The sequence below is a fragment of the Alligator mississippiensis genome, chromosome 1 (genome assembly GCF_030867095.1).
Source record: "Alligator mississippiensis isolate rAllMis1 chromosome 1, rAllMis1, whole genome shotgun sequence".
Classification (NCBI taxonomy): Eukaryota; Metazoa; Chordata; order Crocodylia; family Alligatoridae; genus Alligator; species Alligator mississippiensis.
The window spans coordinates 181,592,642-181,612,804 of record NC_081824.1 but is presented as its reverse complement, the minus strand read 5'-3'; the positions used below and the strand labels follow the sequence as shown (position 1 = coordinate 181,612,804).

Sequence of the window (20,163 nt, the reverse complement as noted above, 5' to 3'; positions counted from 1 at the left end):
ATAATAAATGAAGCATAGTTAAGGGAATTACCTGGAATGTTTATGAGATTTGTGGGGAGGGCCTGTACCAGTCATCCCAGGAAAAGTATGATGGCATTTGTGATTAGGAACTCCAATAGGCTGGACGTTGTGATGAACCCTTAACCATTGATTGAATATTGTCCATACCCACTTTGACTCAGTTTTTGGCCTCAGCATTTCCTAACCTGGCAACTGAGTTTTAGCCAATTAGATTTAGGCAGGCCTTCCATACTGGGACAGGGGAATGTATGGGCCAAGATGCCTATTAAACCTTTTACTCTACATTTCAGGTAGCATTTCACTTAGCAATCAGCATCTTTCTGATTGTTAAGATGGCTGTTTATACCAGAGAGACATCCCATGGTCAGAATTTTGGGACCAGACATGTTTCTGGCAATTTGATCCCTCCTGTGCAATGTGCAATGCTTTTTTTGTTATTCTAAACAGACTGCTCATGATGCCTTGGTGCCATTGTAGCACTACCAGTACCCTTTCATCCTGCAAAAGGCTGGAGAACTGCCAAGGGTTAAGGCCCTTTCTGTACAAACAGCATGCCTGGCTTTCATCGGGGTCCCACCATTTTACTTGTTTTAGAACTTTGCACAAATTCTGAAAATGAATTAACCTGCTTACATTACTATTCCTACTATAAAAAGTGTAAAGCTTAAAGCTTACATATCTAGCAGAAGCAAAGCAAAAGAAACAAAAGAAAACCAATGAAAGGATGGTTAATTCAGCCTTTTTGATCTTTGGCATGGCTGAATTTTTTGAGGCCTTAGAGACAATGATCCACCACTTTCTGTATCCATTTTGCAGATATTTCATAGTTTATTAAGTAGTTAATATTAGAACCACTTACACTAATAGCATTTTACAAACACAGCAAAACACAATTACTATGCATACTTTTTTGTACCAAGCAAATTTTTTGATGCTTCAGCAGTGGTTCACATTTTGCAAAACATAAAACTGAACAGGGAGGGGCTTATCCCCCTTTAGGTTAATTCAGGTCATGGAATCACTTTTGGCACTGTGGCTGGCATTGCCCTGGCCCTTGCCATGCTGGAGCTTATTCAGAGATTTCTCTTATAGCTTCTTGCAGAGGCTGCTTTTTTAGCAGTTTTTTTTTCTCAAAGTGACAAGTGCTCCAAGCCCCCTGCCATGCATCTTTTTTTCTTGGCCTTCAGCAAGGGTTTTTTGTTGGGGTATGCTTCCACTAGTCTTTTTCCATCTATGGGTAGCCCATAAGACAGTGGGAGCTAGGGTTTTTAGGCACCCTATACTTCCCTTTTCCTGCGGTGGCAACATGTGGCATTTTGTGGAGACTACCCCACCCCAAGTAGTTTTACCACATTAACAAGTCCCAGGAGGCTATAGTTTTTAGGTCTTACCCTGGACCAATTTTTAGGCTCTTCTACCCTGGTTATTTTTACCCTTTATGAGCACAGTCTTTTACTTTTGGGCTTTTTGACTCCTCCTCTGGCTAGTTGAGATTTTAGGCTTCCAGCTTTGGCAGTTTTAGCAGTGGGTTTTTTTAACTTTTTACTTTTTAGGGCCCCGCCTCTAGATTGCCAGGCCCTTTGGTCTTTTACGGCTCTGTGTAGAACAGCTATGTTCTCCAGACTTCAACAACTTTTTGGATCCTGGCCCTGCTTCTGGGCCAGTGAGACCTTGGCCCCTGACCCTTTTCTGGGCTGAAGACCTCTGGCTCTCTAACCCCACTGGTACTCAGCCCCTTTTGGGCTGTTAGACCTTTCATCAGATTTCTCTCTCTTTTTTCAGCCTCACTTTAAGTCTTTGGACCCTTCTGGTTTTATTCTTTTTTGGTCCCTTCTGGGCTACAAATTATTGACTCTGCTTTACACACCTTTCAGACTGTGAGCTCCTGACTTTTTATGCTTTTATGACCTTTCGCTGGGTCTGCTTTTTGGCTCCAACTTTCAGCTTCTTTTTGGACTTTGTGTGTTTGTTTTTGTAAAGCCCTTTCATAGATTTTTTTTTTTTACTTTTAAGCAGATTTTTGAAGTTTCCACACTTTCTCTGGATTTTAACATTCACCCTATCGGTTTCCCTTAGCTCTCAGCCTTTCTTTCCTTTGACAGATCTTTTAACTCTTATGGCACTGCTTTAACCATAGCCTTCCTGGGCCACAGGTGTCACAGTCTGTGCTTGTTCATGGCCCCTTCTCGAGATGGGCTGGTGGTATGCCCTTTGTCCATTGGCTTTGCTTTTTCAGCAAGCCAATCCAGCAAAGCTCTGTCTCTCTCTCTGACAGCAAAGCTACACAAACCACACACAATCTTTTGGGAAACCTTTCAGTCCTAAAAAGAACTTCAAAATCACATATCTGCAAAACAGAAAAAACCCAGTAGGCACCCCTGATAAGCCCTTTTATTTTTACTTTGACTCAGAATAACTTCTCAGCACTGACTCTTTGTTTACACAGCTAACTCTGGGTTTTCATAAACTTTCTGTCTTAACAAGTTGTTAACACTTTCCCTTATAGGATCTCCACACTATTCTTGCAGATGTCAGTAGCCTGGAGGTTGGAGATGGAGGCCCACCCTCCCCAGTGGGATGGGTGAGATGGGCTGGTGGTATGCTCTTTGTCCATAGTGGCCTTGGGCTCCCCTCTTGGGGACCCTTTGCTGCTCTGAAATTCCTTCTTTTGTACTTTTTTTCTCTGTGATGACTTTTTTTTCTTTGGGCATCATTGATTAATTTTCCTGTGGTTGTCATACTTTCCATATTCTGTTCTGTTAGCATATTTCATTTTTAGCCATCAGTGTGCACACTTTAAAGATCTAAGGACCCAATAGTGCATGATCCACAGCAAAGAGGGTAGCTGTTCTCAGACCATGCTAGAGAAGGTCAAAGAGGTGAAGAAATGTAAGGGGGACAGCAGGATATTACAGAGAAATTAATGTATGCCTGCTTGCCAGAGCCCAGATTTGGTCTGCCATCTAATTATTGATTCTCCGTTTGAATTATTTATTATTTCTCCTTCACTACTCAGTGTAAATTAGCGGCTATTGTGTGTTATTGACCTCTTCTATTTGGAAATAGTCTTGCTCAATGGTGTGTTCTAGGCCCTATCCTAGTAAGGGCTAATGCAGCAGCAGGAAGAGCCTGTAATTTTGGATTAGGAGGATCTGTGTTCTGTTCCTGCTGGTGCTGTGGACTTTCCAGTGGCTGTAGGGTGCTGTTAAGTAGTAGCCATGGAGTCAATGCAAGGGTTTGTTAAAATGGGTGCATGCAACTTTGTTACATTCAGTAAGATCCTTTATCTTGGTATTGCCCTTATAGTTTTAATTCCCTTTCCCTTTGGTTCCTTCAGCATACCAAATGTAAATACCTGGGGCTGGTGGATTGGTATGGAAGATATTTACATGTCTCTGTGTGATATGTCAGCTGAACACAACTGAAGAACAGCCTGTGCATTAACCTTTAGTGGGCCCTAGGCAAACAAACTCATGGGCCCTGGGCTGGTCGAGATCCCCCTCCCCACCCTGGTGTTGCCGCCCGTGGGGAACGGGGCTCAGAGCCACTGCTAAGGAAGCAGCCACTTCGCAGCAAGGCCAGGGGAGGGGAAGGGAAAGGAAGGGAGGTGGATGGGACCATTTGTACCACGGCTGTGGAGAGAAGGACCGGGCACAGCTTAGGGGCCTAGGCATACACTCCTCACTTAACAACCTACCTGTTTAACGACCGTGCGGACTTACGACTAGCGAGAACTGGTCGTAAGTACGAGAACTTTGGTCGTGGAAACAGCAGCGCGGCGTCTCAAGCCAAGGCATGCAGTATCAAGGGGTGGCTCCTCGCTTATCGACCAATTTGCTTAACGACCTAGTCGCAGGAATGGAACTTGGTCGTTAAGTGAGGAGTGCCTGTATACCTAGTTTGCCTATGCATGAATCTGTCCCTGTGTACATTTGGCATTTAAACACATCAAAAAGAAAAAAAGGCTGTTTGCAAGGAATGTTTTGGGGTTTTTTAAGGCAGGCTCCTTCCTGTGAGAGGTTGTCTCTAGTGGGTTATGGAATAGAGAAGATCCCACACAACTTACTGATTCGTTTGATTCACTGGCTGGGGAAATTTTCAGCTAATTGCACGATTTCACAATGATTTCACACTTAATTTATACAACACAATTTTATTTTAAGAAATACCATAAACATCAAAAACACGATAACTATATATATAAGGAACAATACTCTAAATGCACTTCTTTAAAACAATTACAATTAACTATATTATTTGAACTAGAAAAGTTATTACTATATTATACTTACAATCCTAGAATTCCGAGAAGCCAAACACCTAGATATGCTTTCATTCCTCAGTAGTACAATTTAATGGGTTGGCCTCAGTAGTACGGTTCAATGGGCTCGCCTCAGCAGTACAGTTCAATGGGCTGGCCTCAGCAGTGATAGGAACAAGTCCCCTTCCTTCGGTCCCACTCGGGTGCTCTGTGGTGTCAGCGTGAACTAAGGGATTCGTGTTCATGGAGAGGGTGGTTCAGGTAATCAGTCTGATCCGGCCTACACTTGCGATTCTTCCTTTGTTGTTCTTCAAGTGAGGTTACCTCCAAATTGGGACTGTAGGTTACAGTTTTTATTGAGTGAGTTGCTGTCTTGGGCCCCTCCTACCCAAACCTGTCACTACTCCCAAATTTGGGCTCAGATCTTACTCAACAGATTTTTTGCTAGGTGGTCAGTTTGTCTTCTGCAACGGAATTTGTCTGCTGACTATTTAGTATATCTTAAATTTTGCTTTGGAAGATTTTCCATACCACTGCAGTGACCTTTCTTTTACAACCCAGTTTCAAAAGGCCTCTAGGGGTTTGATCTCTCGGAATGTTTGCTTAAGGGTCATTTTTCTCTGGTCCTTAGGATAACTTGTTAAAGGCCTCTAAAGATAAGATCGAGGAGCCAAGACTTTAAGCACCTTCGTTGTAAGGCCAGGTAAAACAATGAACCTAGATAAGAAGATGAACCTCACCTTTTTCTAAACTGGCTAATGGGCAACTATTACAAGCATTACATTCAATATGACAGAGGTGTACAGGGCTATCTTCTAAATATTGTGCCCTTCCACCTTAGGGTTCTCAAGAGATGCCTCCACACAGATTCCCTCTGGAGGGAGCAACTTGGTTGGGTTGATCCCATGGGGGATCTCTGCAATTTCTCAGTATATAAGAGCTCACACTTCCCTCTGAACTGTCACTGGATTTTTGGCTGCAACAGAGACAGGAACCTGATGAGATGAACTTTCCTCTGGAAGATGAAGCAGGTGGTACATTGTATAAAAGACCAAGCAGATCACGGCAGGAACCCTTCCCCAGCACACATGTACCAGCAGTCAGGAGCCCTAGCAGCCGCACTGGTATGTCTCAAGTCCAGGTGCTTCCTTCCCACCACAGCTTTTGGGCACTTGTACATGTGATGCCATTACCATGTACACACAACAAAAATGTTACTTTGTGTGGCTTGTCACACTGTACACGTGCAGGAGTTTTGAGGGTTTTAAATGAGTTTGCATCATTGCAAACTAAACTACACCCTGATGTTGTTTAGTTTGCCATGATGTGTTGCAGCTATTAGTCAGCTTGCTACCAGCTGCGGGAGAGACAGGCAGACTCTGCCAAAAAAAAAGGATTAGGCCCCTCACTGCTTCTGCCTTCAGCAGGCACCTGGGCTGCCTGGGCAGGCTATGAGCAGGACAGGTGCTGTCCCAGCTCAGGGTCAGGGAACAGTGTGATTGGGCTGGGTACAGCCTCCGAGCTGGGGCAGCCTGCTAGCAGCCTGCCCAGGCAGCCCCAGGGGGCACTGCCACTGTGGAGGGGTGGACCAGGGCCCCCTGCAGCTCATGGGCCACTCGGCCTACCAGCAGCTCTCCCCCTGGCTGCAGGGATGCTCTGCCAAAAAAAAAAAAGGTTCAGGCCCCTTGCCGTAACAGTGACGGAAACCCTTAAATTGAAATGGTGGGTTTCAGTTAAAAACCCACCATTTCAATGTAGGGGGCATAGAATGCAACCCTAAGGACTAAACCCCCCTATATGTACAAGTGTCCTTTGTGTGTAGGGAGCTCAATACCTTCAATGACATCGCTCCCACAGTGTTCAAAGGAATCAGTAATAGCAGCTGGGAGTCTGCACATTGCATGAGCAGGGCAGCTCAGGCAGCCTATTCTTATCAGGGAGGGACAGTAATCTAGCCAGGCCTACCCATCTCTGCACCAACAGCAACAGCAAGGAGTCACTGCAGCAGCCTGGCTCAAGCCAGCTGTTATGCCAGGGCAGCTTTCCAAAGGAACTGCCTGGTACAGCAGAATACCTCGTGCTAGCCTCGTGGGAGACTGAGAGACCGGCCTCTTTGAATTTAATTCCACTGCTTTTCTTATTCTACAAATAAAAATCCACTATGACTGTTTTTTTGGGCCCTGGTTACAGACTAGCTGTACCTGTACAGTTGTCCTGTCAAGCTTCTTTGGTAACTTCCATGAGTTACTCCCTCCTCTGGGGAATGTTGGCAGCTCAGCTGGCCAGCAGTGGTGCTACGGCCTGGAAAAAATGAATCTGCACAAGCTTTCAATTGGGAAAAATAACTCTGGAATTTGGTGACCTCTCCCCTCCCTTCTATGCTCCAACTCATCTTTCAGGCAGGCGGGGGCAGGAAACCCTGAGCTCCACCTCACTAGCAGCTGGGCTGGGTATTGTGAAGTCCTTTTTTATAAGCCTGACCCCACAAACCAGCTTAATTCTGATTTGAATTGAAGGAATAACAATGGATCTGAAGCAAACCAAATTTCATTAATGCTGTCACTCTCTAAACTATGTGAGTCATTCAAACAAACTGCCCCTTTCTGGGAGGGTTGTATTGCTTTTACTGTCCCTCTTCCATGCGTTTTCTTAGTTGCAGCTGCCGCTATAGACACTGGAGGCCAGGGCAGTGATATGAAACTTCCCTTGGCTCCCACAGAGGCTTTGCCCAACCAAAGTCTACTTTCCTGGACCCTATGTATGTGGTAAGATTCAGGTTCAAGAGTGAAGGAATAAGTGTGAACAGCTGATAACACTTAAATGCGAGATCTGTACATGAGGAAAGCAGGGACAAAGTGAGATGGAATGGGTTTTATTGGTTGGCTTGTTAATTTTTTCCCCTGAACGACAAAAGAAACCTTTTGAAAGAGCCAGGGTTTTATTCTAGTGCCACCACCCTGTACTCACCCACGCAGCTCTCCTTCTAAATGGAATGTTACATTCGCTGCACCCACCAGGGTTTGTGATTCAGGCTGCAGAAGGGGTGAACAAAGCAGTCCTTGAAGGGTGGATCTGCTTAAAGACAGGTGAGGGCTGGAGTCTTTTACTGTTGTTCTTCACAAGACTGATTTCTGTGTGCAACCTCCACCATCAATATGATTGCACAGGGTGCACAGAAGTGAGCCCATAGCACTGATAAGTGCTGCACAAAGTGGGGTATACAAACCCCCAATATAGTAATAAACAGCTTGTGAGGGACCTGAGAGTGGTTGTTCAGAGAAGGACAGTAGCTATGATACCTACTGCCTGAACATCGTCTTTATGTTGATGTAATACTTCTCTATTGGGCCCCATTGCCCTGCTTCAACCAGTTTGTATCCTGCGTCAGGAGTGCCCTGTGGAAGGCCAGGAACCTCCTGTTGCACAGGCAAATGGATGTAGAGGTAGCAGGCTGCGTGAAAATGGCTCTGAGCGAACTCTAGACCTACTACCAGAAATCGGTAGTAGAGGATGGAGAAGACGCTGCCAAAGTCACCTGGCACAGAGACATGTGGCACAGGGTCATCCAACATCCCCCGAGTGGAGAAGGGGGCGGTGGCAGCAAAGAAGAGGAAGGGAGAAGCGGAACAGAGGACAGTGACCACAGCAGCGGGTCCTCTAGCAGGAGCTGGAGTGACAGCAAGAGAGAAGACACTTGAACTGAGTATGTGACCCTGCAAGAGGGGCAGGGATGGAAAGGAAGTGTTGCCTGGTCTGAGGGACCAGGATATGCTTTTTGTTTGGCGTGTGTTGCGCATGATGTGGATATTGTAACGGGTTCAGGTGGCCAGTGGGCCTTTGTACGGGTGCATGAGCGCGTTTTTTTGTAACTTGTGAAGGTTTTTTTTTCTTTTTGCGGTGTGATATGCGGAGTGTAGATATATATAATCTTAGAGAGAGGGAGAGGAAGAGAGAGAGAGAGAGATTTTTACAAAAAACAAACTTCTCTATTGGGTGCAAGAAGGCAGTTTTCCTGAGCCACTTGGCAGGAGAGATGCTCTTCTGGCTGATTCAGTACCCACCGAGGTGCAGCAGCTTTAAGCCCAGCATATGGAAATGGCAGTCTCCTCCCTTGCTTGCTCCCAGGACCTTATGGCTGAGGGCAAGCAAAACTTGAAGGTATCTGAACCCCAAGCCTCCGGGCTTGGGCCTGCATGTAGGATGCCCACCAAAGGTTTAGGAAACATCTGAAGCCTCAGGTGCAGGTGGAGGATATTTGCCGGTAGTAGGGTCATTTATGGTTCGACTCTTGGATTTGGAATTAGTTTTGGCTAATTTGGCCTTGGATACAAATTACATTTAAAAAAAATACTTCTCTATTGGGTATGCTGGGCTTGCTTGTGATTTAGCAAACTTTCCACATGACCTGGCAGCACAAGCACCCAATGGCTTGAGAGCCAGAACAGCAGAGGGCCTTCATTCATTGCATTACAGTATGTTGGAGAAGAGCGCAGAGCACTGACTGGGTTAGGATCCATGAATCAAAGCTTCAGCTGTTGGCTCCACCACAGACTTTGTATAATTTTGGGCAAAGCACATTAATGTCTCTTTGCCTTAGTTGTCTTACCTGTAAAATGTAGATCCTTCCTCCATCTTCTCTATTTAGATTTTAGGCTTTCCAGGGTAAGGACTATTCTGTACAGTGATTGGCACAATGGGATTGTGATCTTTAGGCAATAATGTAATTAACAATAATAGAGGTAATTGCAAATATCTTGTCATCTGGGACTGCAGGAAAGACAACAGAACAATGCATTATTTGTGGGGGCAGGGTGGAGAGACGGGAGAGGGATTATGCATGCTATTTGCATAGTAAACATTCAGTTTGCTGTTTTTCCTGGGTATTCTGTAGAGCATTGGTAGAAAAGATTCAAGGCTCCCTTCAAACATTTCGTACCCTGTCAGGAGGAAAGATCTTACATTTAATTAATGATCCTCCAGTTCCATTGATGCTTCAGTTCCCAAGGAGCCCAAGGTAAAATACCAAATACAGGAATGGCCCATTCCTTTTCAAGTGCAAACTTGTTCAGAGTAAAATGCAGAAAACAAAGGCTTCATATTCCATACAATCTGCATATACATCACATTTAGCATGTATCAGGGATGTCAGACTCACTTGACTCCCAGGCTGGTTTTTGAACTGTAGGGCTCCTCATGGGCTGGATCCAGGCTTACCTCTGGTGGTAGGGCAAGCAGCAGTGGCATTAGCCACTACAGGTTCCTGAGCCACATACACTCATTGTTTGCCCCTCCACTGCTGATAGATGTCCCCATTAGGACACTATGCTCCAGACTTTGGCGGTGGGCCCCACCTCACCTCCTTATTTCTGGCCCCTACAAGAGCCCCACAGGCTAGATGATATGGTTTCATGAGCCTGTTCTGGCCTATGTGCCATACCTTTGACACCCCTGGTCTTGACCATGAAGGCTTGTGTGTTGGTGCTAAAGTCCTTGGTTTTATTCCTGCTGACAACTCATGCCATTGTTCATGAATACGTGATGCACCATAGGGGATTTGAGCTGCTGAGGACTTCAGAATAAGTTTCCCTAGCAGTCAAAGTGTGCCTCGCAGTGGCTAAATGTGTTGTCCCCCCCTCTGACAAGCTGGCACACAGGGGCAAATTAAGAGCCTATGGCTGCTCTTCCTGACAACTAAGTCAAATGGCAGAGGTCCATGCTTTGGAGCAAAAATACCCCAGGATCTGTTCCACAGAGTGGGGATTATTATATTGGCTCGTGTAAGCTCCCTCTTTAAGGGAATGAACCTTTCTAAACCAGACAAGCTGCTTAAGAGGCTATGGTTGGGAGCGTCCCAATGAGGAGGATTCTGCCTTGCAAGATACACTGCTGGAAACAATAGACTCATCCGGGCACCCTGCCACTGACTCAAATCACAAGAGGGGCACCAGGAAGAAGCTGCATCTTTAAGCACTAGCCACGCCTGCTTTCACTGTTGGGTTTTTTTTGTTTCTCTCCGATGAATCACGCCCTGGTCTGGCTCCACACACTGCTGCTGCTGCTGTTTGCTTTAGGTCTCAGATGTCCCTCTGCTGAGCAGCAGGAAGGCTCGCATTTTTATGTTACCCGCAGAAGCAGCAGCAGCAGCAGAAGGCAAACATGTCTGGTATTGCAGCTAAATTAGCCAAGGACAGAGAAACAGCAAGGGGCTTAGGCTCCAATGAAAAAGCCATTAAATACCTCAATCAGGACTTTGAGACTCTGAGGAAGGAGTGCCTTGAGGCTGGGAAACTCTTCCAAGATCCATCCTTCCTTGCAGCTGCCTCCTCTCTGGGGTACAAAGAACTGGGACCAAATTCATACAAAACTCAGGGCATCGTATGGAAGAGACCAACGGTAGGATAATGGGCCCTGTGGGGAGGGAGAAAGGGAGATCAAAGGTGAACACCAAGTGATACAGTTACTGTATGTGCTTGCTTGGCTGAAAGCGGGGAGGTTGCAGTGATCACAGTGGGAATTGCTGTGGGTGGAGAAGTCAGGTATAATGGACCAAATTGGGCAGGACTGTGTGGAAATAACTCAATGCATTGGAGAATCCAACCTAAGTCTTCAATCTTGTCTCTCTCCCTAGTGATGGGCCACACCCAAACCAACCTCTGGCATAGAACTACCCCAGGCTTGGGTCTGGATCTACATTTATTATCTTGGGCCCATTTTTAGCAGGATAAGTACTAAATCAAACCTGACTGAGTGATAGAAAATGTTGTCCTGAAACAGAGGCTGAGAGTTCCCTTGTCTTGAAGGGCCCCCAGATAAATAGCAGTACTTGATTGTGTGCCATGTGCAGCTATCGCTGGAGGAGAAATACAACTTCTCTAAACTGCGGCACGCCACAGTGAAAACCTAGCTATTGATTGCGAATGTTTCCAAGAAAGTACAGTACTGACTTCTGCAGTAGGAATGTGCTGCCAGAGGACCCAGGGAGGCACTTGAGAGGTGTGTGGTGCTGTCACACAGCCAGGACTTGAGCCTGGAGATGTAGGAAATTAGGAACTCCATGATGTATAGAAACAGGCTAATCTCAGACGCCTCAGAGGTTTTGTTCGGATTTCTCCAATGCTCTTTGTTATAGAAACCTAGTTGGAAAGTTGGTAGGAAATTTGGGACTCTTAGGACTTAAATACTGAGGCACAAAAATGAAAATGAAGATTCAGTGGATTTTTTCGAATTGTAGCAAGATTCAGTTCAGTCTGAGCGAGCACCTAATTTACTTCTGAAGGAGATTTAAGTCAGAGCAATTGCTGAAGTCAGTGGAGCTACATGGGTAAAATTGATGCGAGTGGAGAATCACTCACAAACTTCTTATTTTAGTCGACTGCTTTGCTCATCCTGAGCTCAATACAAGTAAACATTTTTTTCCCTGTAAACTGGAAGCCAGTAGTTGAAGCCAGCCAGTTATGTTTATTTTCAGTGCAAGTATTCCAGGAAGTGAAAGGCATGTAAGAAAAACCACATTCATTTTTCTCTGTGCGCCCTCAGTGCTTTCCTATATATATAGCGTTGCATGTGCACACACATCTAGTGCAGGGACTTATACTCTTCTAGTGCCAGCCGGCTGTTTTGGGATGTGAGTCGATCCATTTGTCCACATTTCCTTCTTGACTATAATTTGTTTGGATACAGCTGGTGTAAGTAGGTATGAATCTGTGCCCAGCTCTTGCAAATTATCCCTGCCCTGAGCACCAAGCTCTGCACTCCCATAGGTCTCTTGTAAAATATACCTGTCAGGTTTTAGAAGTGCTGCAACGGGCTTTGCCCTTCTCAGAACTTGTACTTTTCCTGTGCCCCGAGCACTCGGGGTTGCTTGTGCCACCCTCCATTTTCTAAGTCACCATGATTTCAATTCAGTTTTCCCAGTCACACTGCCTTCTCCACCCCAACTTTTGAGCTATGCTTCCCTCTGCTTTTACTAATATAGAAAGGCAGCTGGGCAAACCCCCACCCCTTGCAAATCTTCCCCCAACAAAAAAACACCACAACCTAGTAGTACCCCGTCCCACCATGTTCAGCGCTCCTCCTCTGCATTTGAATAAAGCTGTGTACATTTGAATAAAGCTGTTCTAAGTGTCAGTCAGAATTCTGTGCCTTTGCAAAGGCCCTGATTTAGCCTTTGCATAACACATTTTAAACTCAAAAGAATTGCAAACAGGAAGGAATTTGGTCCAAAGACCATTGAAACAAGTCCAAGAACAAATGGAAAAATCTTCAGAGGCAGGAGCCCGATAACTAGAAAATGCAGTCAAAAGGCACTTTTGTGACAGGGCTGGTAGCCTAGGGCATTGGCGAATTCTATTTCTTCAGGAAGGAAAAGAATAAACTTCACCTGCTGTTTTGCCTTACAGCCTAAAATTCCCGGATAAACGTGTTTGCTTTGGTACAGGTCACAACCCATGCAGGCATTACATTTCTACCAGGAAAATCTTAGCTGTCCTGGTAGAAACCATGAGCATATAGGCATTCACAGAGTTTCTCCCAAAACAAAAATGGTGTTTCCAGGAGAAAAAATAATCCATCTCTGATTCTGTAGAGGTCACTCCTGGGAGGATTTCTCCCAGGGAATGAAAGCCTATACACTTCACTGCCACCTGACTCCTTCAGGGACCAGGAGGGACTGAGCAGTGAGGAAACACTTCCTACATCTAGACCAGGAAAGGCAAGGGAGCAGCTGGTGCCTGCCTCCTCCTAGTCCAAGGAGTAGTCAAGTAGTGGGGAAAGGCTCCCTGCTTTCCCTACACCAGGGTTACTGGGAGGGGAGGAACAGCTGCTGCTTTCTCCCTACCAGCTCTCTCTCACCAGGGTCCCGGTGTGAGGTGTGGGCATGGGACTTTGCCCCATTGCTCCAGTACCCCTGGGAGCAAGAGAACTGGAGCAGTCATTGCTCCCTATGCTTTCCCCAGACTGGGATCACCCTGGTCTAAGGAAGGTGAAGAGACAGGGGAGAGGGGATGGTTGCAGGCTAGATACCTGTACTGCTCCCTCTCCCGGAAACATTTCTAGCCGTGGAAAATTTCCACCACTAGAAATGAATGCCCATTCATTTCACAGTTATAATGCGTCACCTTAGAAAACTGCTTTCCTTAGCAAAGTAGGGAGTGCAAACATGGGGAGTGATTTGTGCAACGTACTACTCAGTCTCCATACCTGGTGATATAAACAGCCTGTTCCTTTCAAGCTTCCTCCAAATACCCATTAAGATACTAGAAGTGTTAACTCAGTTGTAAGTCATTCCAAAGTGCATAGAAGTCCCTTGCAATTAACTCCATTGGGGTCTTTCAGATGTGGTATTGAAAACCAAAGGGTAGGTTAATTTGTTCACACACGTGTCTATGTATATGGATTGATAGAGATTAGCAATCACATGGCACCCTTGGTGAAAACCTGTTGACATAATGGCCCTTCCCTACTGTGTGGTGTCAGTACCATTCTCTGTTCTTGATCTCCTTCATTTCTCTGATGTTGCCTTCCTTTAGTGGTTTTGTTGTATTGTAATGGAAATCACCACAACACTTGGTGGCCACATATATGGATACAGTAGGATTATCTGCAAGGAGAAAGATAATGAAAGCCCCCAGTGTAGGTACAAAGCCTGTCTATTTATTAAATGCTTTATTTATTTCACTTATAGGAGCTGTGCTCTAATCCTCAGTTCATTGTTGGAGGTGCCACCCGCACAGATATCTGCCAGGGAGCCTTAGGTAAGACACATTATGTTCAGGTTTCAGTTGAGGCTACCGTAGATGACCAAGTACTGCATTGCACCATCTCATATTGAATTCTTAAATTATTGTCTAATTCTCTCTTTTGCTGCCTACTCTCCTTTCCTTTTCCCATCTCTCTTCATATCACATCACTAAAGGTCCTATAAAAGATGCTCCAGACCATGAAAGCTGCTCCAGATGAGGACTGTGTCTTCCTTTTCTGTTGTACACAATACCACTGAATGAATTAACCTCTGCTAAATTTCTGCCACAGTTCTTGTAGTGGGCTCATCACTGTTGTGTCTGAACACCTTCCAGCAGTGCCTCAAGCAAGGTGAAGAACATCTGTCGTGCGTGGTTTTTTTCTCTCCTCTACTCCCCAGGTGGAATTATATGTGCAGTGAAGTGTTTTGGGTTTCTTAACCAGTGGGTTACTGTACAACTGGAAAAGAGTCATTTTGCTAAGCAGGCACAGTCCATAAAAACGAAGAAAAACGAGTTACAATAGCATACACAACATTGCTGAACAGGCCTTTGTTTAGATAAAAAATCAGATAAGGGGCTGTCTGTCCATTGCTTCTGACATGTTAGGGACTGGCTCATTCTAGTTGTGCCTGCCACAAACCTTATACTACCTCAGTTCCTGCATGTTTCAGGAGTGAAGTGTCCAAGGTAAACTACAGAGGTAGATTAAGGTCTAGGGAGTGGCTATTTCAGGGAGATGTAGTAGACTTGGAGTAAGAAATTTGAGTTTTGTATTCCAGCCACTTCAGGATGCCCCTAAGGCCATTGAAACTGCTATAGATCAGCCCCACAGAGGAGAGTTCTGGATTGGATGACAATGCAGGTTTGCACTTGTCAGTCTCAGAGATTTGTTTTTCTTTTGGGTTTCCCTGTTAACCTGTTTATTATCAACAAGGCGTATAATAGACTCCTTTCTCATTTTTCTTTGCCTTCTTGAGCACTGGCTCTCAACCTTTTTAGACTCAAAGTATCCCTTCTTAAAAAATTCCAACTCTTAGCTTTCACTTATTTTTTGACTATGGAAAATAATAGAGCAGTTCTTTTATTGCAAAGAACTCAGGAAACCCACAGCAGGTCAGAATAGTTTGGACACTATGGATCCCTGTTTGAAATCTCTGGGTGTGTCCTGAGGAGTGCACACGTGCAGTTTGTGGCACCTCAAACCCATTTGAGGCACCCCAATGTGCATGCAGAGCACATGTACCTGTTTACCATGATACTAATTAGCAGTGCAGCAGGTTTTTTTGACATCAGGAGATCCAAGTGTCAAAAAAACCACCACTAAAAAAGTGGCACAGCGCATGCAACAGCAGTGTGCACCACCAGACAGGGAGCCTGGCCAGCCAGAGCCATGCTCTGGCTGATGGCCAGGCTTTGAGTAGCTGGCTCAACACTGCTGCTACCGCAGGAGGCCCCCAGGACCTCAGGTAAGGCTGCTGGGGCCAGCAAAGGCACTGGTCCCAGCCTCCCCTACTCCACTCAGGGCAATTTGCCATGCAGGGCATGCATGTGCAGGGGCGTGCCCAGGTACAAATAGCAGTGACACAAATATGTGCTGTTGCTATTTGTCCCATGGGAAATGCACACCCTTGTGCATGCACACTCATCAGGACACACCCTCTGGGTTTATCCTGTAGATAGCATGTAGGTTTTTGCAGGCCTAACAGTGCTAATATTGTGCAGCAGTCTGCAACACCCTTAAAAGGATCTCACAGCACCCCAGCATGCTGTATCGCCTTGGCTGAGAATTACTGCTCTAAAAGTAATGTTCAGGTTGAGTTGCAGTAGTTCTGAATTTTGCTTTTTTTTCAGAATTGATTGTTAACCCCATCAACTGCTTGTACACATGCTCATTGTTCTAATAGTCATTTGCAGTGCCAAACAGTAAAGGTGAGCAAATTCATCCTAGTTAGACATTGGTGTATGTGTTGAGCCATTTGTTCAGGTCATGGCCTCAAGCCTCAATGATGATAATTTGTGTTACAAAATACCAGAACACTTTAAAGTGTCCCAGGCAGAATCATGGTGGAGACAATCAAATGCTGTTCTGAAATCTCTGAAGTTTATGATGAGGGTTTTTTTTTGTCATAGAAATGTGTAGAAATGTTGGTTACTTTGTGGCAAATCTGTGACTACCCAGGGCTTCACAGTTTTAAGCTGCACATCACTGCTATCCAGAATGTCATAAAGTGTAGTAGTGATGGAGCTGAACTCAGGTTAAAAATGCAGCATTACCGCTTGAACTGAAGAAGCCTCTCCCTTATGTATTCACAGTATGGCACAAATAGTCAAACAGTTCTAAATCTATCTAAACCAGTTGTACAATTTATTAGATATTTAAAACCACCAACTATGGGTTGGTTAGTCCTCTCCTTTCCAGAAGAGAGGGGTTTTTTTTTAATTGAAACATTCTTACAGCTGTGATGGTGATTGTATTTAGATTAGCAATATCAGCTCTGGTATTTGCTAAGAAACCCATCAAATGGGATGTAGTGACTCATGACAGAAGAGAGGAAACAGCAGCTATTGCATAGAGGAAGCTTATTCACTCTGTACGCTTTTTCATTTTTTTTCAAGAAAAAGTCACCATGGTATCACAACATGGAACATATACAATATGCTATCTTTCATTTGTGCTTAGGTACACACATCTCCTCCCTAGAAAAATGCTTGAAAGAACAAGAAGTGGTAGGGTGAATTTGCAGAATTAGATGCACAGTGTTTATGTGCTCAGGTTACTGAGCTGTGAGGAACCCATCCATTTCCCCTTCCTGACCCAATCTAATATGCATTACAGCACACACGTATTATGTGCACAGGTGAGTGTTCCTGTCAAGTGCTTCTGATGGGAGAGGGATATATCATTGGATGTCACAATCCATTTCAGCCACTGCAACCCTCATATGTTGGACTGTATACCCTGACATCGGTTACAAGCCTGCAGGCTATCTTTAGTTGATCAGCTGCATCCTGAACTCTTGATTAGGGCTTTTTTTAGCCCTAACATATATGTAGACTTAGATGCCCTGCACCCCACATAGCTGTTTTTCTATCTGCCTGCTACATTCAGCAGTACACTTGCCTGGTGCAGATACTAAGATGAGGAAGAAATCGAATGCTAAGTGCATTAGGATTCGAAGATGCCATAAACAAGTTTGAGCAGCCTGCCAGTAACTTCAGCGTCCTTGGAGAGTTCACTCAGGATCATCATTTACAGCAACAATACGGGCCATTTTGTGACTGCTTTGCTTGAATCAAGATCTGAAGGTTCACAGGAGGATTTTTCATTAGAAGTAATTTGTGGGGATGGGTCTATGTAGAGGATCCAGTGGCCCAAGAATATTGCACACCGGGTACAGAGGTGCAGTGGCCAGTGTTCCAGTCCGGAGGCTGGAAGCATGACCTATAGCAGAGCTATATCACAACCTCCTGAATCCCCACACTTTGCAGGGGGAGCCCTTGTCATAAATCAGTGCAGTCCCAGACACTGCTTCAATTCACAGCTGGCTTGCAGAGTTGCCTATGAGCTGCTCCAAAGCACAGAATAGCTGGAGAACAAAACCCTGAGGGTTTTCCTCCTCCTGTGCTCCTGGGCCATCCCCTTCTGCAGCCCGTGTGTTAGGAGCTGCATGGAGCATGGTGTAGGGCTGAGTGCGTCATGGCATGCATGAGTCCAGGGGAATTCCCCACAGGGGGCCAGCATGATTCTGCCAAAGCATGAAAGAAACTTAAAGCAGCTCTAGCAGAGTCCAGAATTTGGGCCTTGTCTTGTAAGAAGAAATACTTTGGGGATATTCAGATTCAATATATTATGAACAACTGAGTCTTTGCTAACAGGGATCTTGCCTCACGTTCTTCTTTAACATTCTGCCAACAATCTTCTGTACACAGATACGGTTTCTCACAAACGTGCAGAATTGCAAGTGGATCTGATGCTAACATTGCACTGACGCTTGTTAAACTCATGGGCAAAAGGTCTCTATCCTTATCCCATGTGGACAGAAGGAAGATATTGCAAATGGGATTGCCCAAATAGGCGTCTCGGGATTTCCCAGCACAGTGTGAAAAGCAAATTGTCAGAATCACTTTTTTTCTAGCCAAAACCAACTGCAGCAGCTTATTGTGGTTTCCTTTAAAACAAGTGATTAATACACACACACACACACACACACACACACACACTTCCACTAAATCCCTGCAAATAACTCATGGGGACGTTCTGCTTCCTGAGTGCTTTATATTCAGTGTGAGAGGAGTGTATTGTAGGACAGATCACAGTAAGCCAAACCCTGACAACTATTGGTTGATCATCTCAAGGCAGGTATTTTGTATATTCAGAATTATTAGGCTAGGTAGATGAGTCAAGAGGTGTATAAAAAGCAGGCAAGGAGAACAGTTCTGGGCACTGCTCTTCAATAAGGACATGGAAAAACTTGAGAGGGTCCAGAGAAGAGCCTCCCATATGATCAGTGACTTGCAAGGCAAGCCATATGAGGAAAGGCTGGGGGACCTGGGCCTCTAGCCTAAAGAAGAGAAGGTTGAGAGGGGACTTGATAGCAGCTTGCCGCTATATCAGGGGAGTACATCAGGAGCTTGGTGAACAACTGTTCACTGGGGCACCCCTGGGGAAGACCAGGACCAATGGATACAAACTCCTGGAAGGCCACTTCAGGCTTAATACCGGGAAAAACTGCTTCACAGTCAGGGTGTCCAGACTGTGGAATAAACTCCCTCCAGAGGTGGTGCAGTCAGCTACCCTGGTGGTTTCCAAGAGGAGACTGGACAGTCACTCGCTGGGGTCACTTGACCCCAGTTGTCTTCCTGCCTAGAGCAGGGTGGGGCTAGACCTGATGATCTGCGAGGTCCCTTCCAGTCCCTAACAATCTATGAATCTATGATGCATGTGAAGGAAAGATGATGAAAAAAGAACCACTTGCTAGTGTGTTTCTAACAGTGAACGCCCTGCACTGGCTTGAATAGACCTGGACCACAAGGAGGACACACTTTCCCAGATGACCAGGGCATCATCCAGAAACGTGTGTTCTGCTGGCTGTACCATGAAGTTAAGTGAATGCTAGTGGGATTATAATAGGATTTCTGCAGCCCTAGAAGTGTGTCAGGTGGTCCAAGTTCATCCCACACAGTACCTGTCAGCTTGGCACTCCCCATGATCTCTTGGGACATTCTCTATCCTAGTGTTTTCAACCAGGGTTCCTTGAGATTCTCTCAAGGGTTCTGCAGAGGTAGGTGTGCACACCCAGAGATTTCAAATAGGAATCCATAGTGTTAAAACTAGTTCAACCTGGTGCGGTCTTTCTGAGTTCTTTGCAACAGATGAATTGGTGTATTATTTTTGTAGTCAAAAAACAAGTAAGCTGGCATTTTTCGAGGGGTGCCCTAAGTCTAATGAGTACCTTGAGTCTAAAAAGGTTGACAGCCACTGCTCTGTCTAAACCCTTGCACAAGATGATACACTCTTGATGCCAAGGTTATGCAGCAGTGTCCCTGGTAAGTGCTTCCTGTTACACCGTTAAATCTTTAGACTCCATTACCAGCATCTTTACTTATATGAGCTCTAAATTACATGCCCAGATTTCCAGTGACTGGAATGGTTATACCTGACCAGGGACAGTCTCTGCCCAAGGAGGTTTCAGTACTTGGCCTTCCATTCATAAAAAGGCTCTGTACTTCTTCCTGCTGCTTGTGCTGAGATGGATGTGAACCTTAGCGAGGGGAACAGGGAGAGTGCTGTCTCCCTGGATTACATCCACTGGACTTTTAAGAAGCCCACTTCAAAAGGGTCCACAAATTTGGGCTCTGCATGCAGTCTGGCACCAAAACCACAGAGGAAGCCAGTATAAATTTCGGCAGACAGACTCTGCAGTGTCTCCTCTGCAGCTTACTTGGAAGGCAGCTCCTAGAGCAACCTGGGGGTTGTAGGTGGGAAGGCTCCGGGGGTTGGGAGGGGTGGTAAAACCCCTCATTTTTCTTGTGGGACTGCAGAGGAGGGTCAAACCAAAGGCACTGCCAGCTGGAATTTGAACCATGAATTCCCCTTTTTGACCTCTCCCACCGGGAGGAGAATTTGATGCCAAATTCAGT

General features: G+C 45.4%; 1 protein-coding gene across 1 annotated transcript in view; it reads left to right on the top strand.

The window, feature by feature from the left end:
- The first annotated feature begins 10,293 nt into the window (after nt 1-10,293).
- The window catches only part of CAPN2 (calpain 2), a 53,616-nt gene continuing 43,746 nt past the window's right edge, over nt 10,294-20,163 (top strand). Inside the window, exons 1-2 of the mRNA XM_006276635.4 lie at nt 10,294-10,675; nt 13,965-14,034. Of these exons, the coding sequence (XP_006276697.1) occupies nt 10,439-10,675; nt 13,965-14,034 (307 nt within the window). The 5' untranslated portion in view covers nt 10,294-10,438. The remainder of the gene's footprint in view (nt 10,676-13,964; nt 14,035-20,163) is intronic.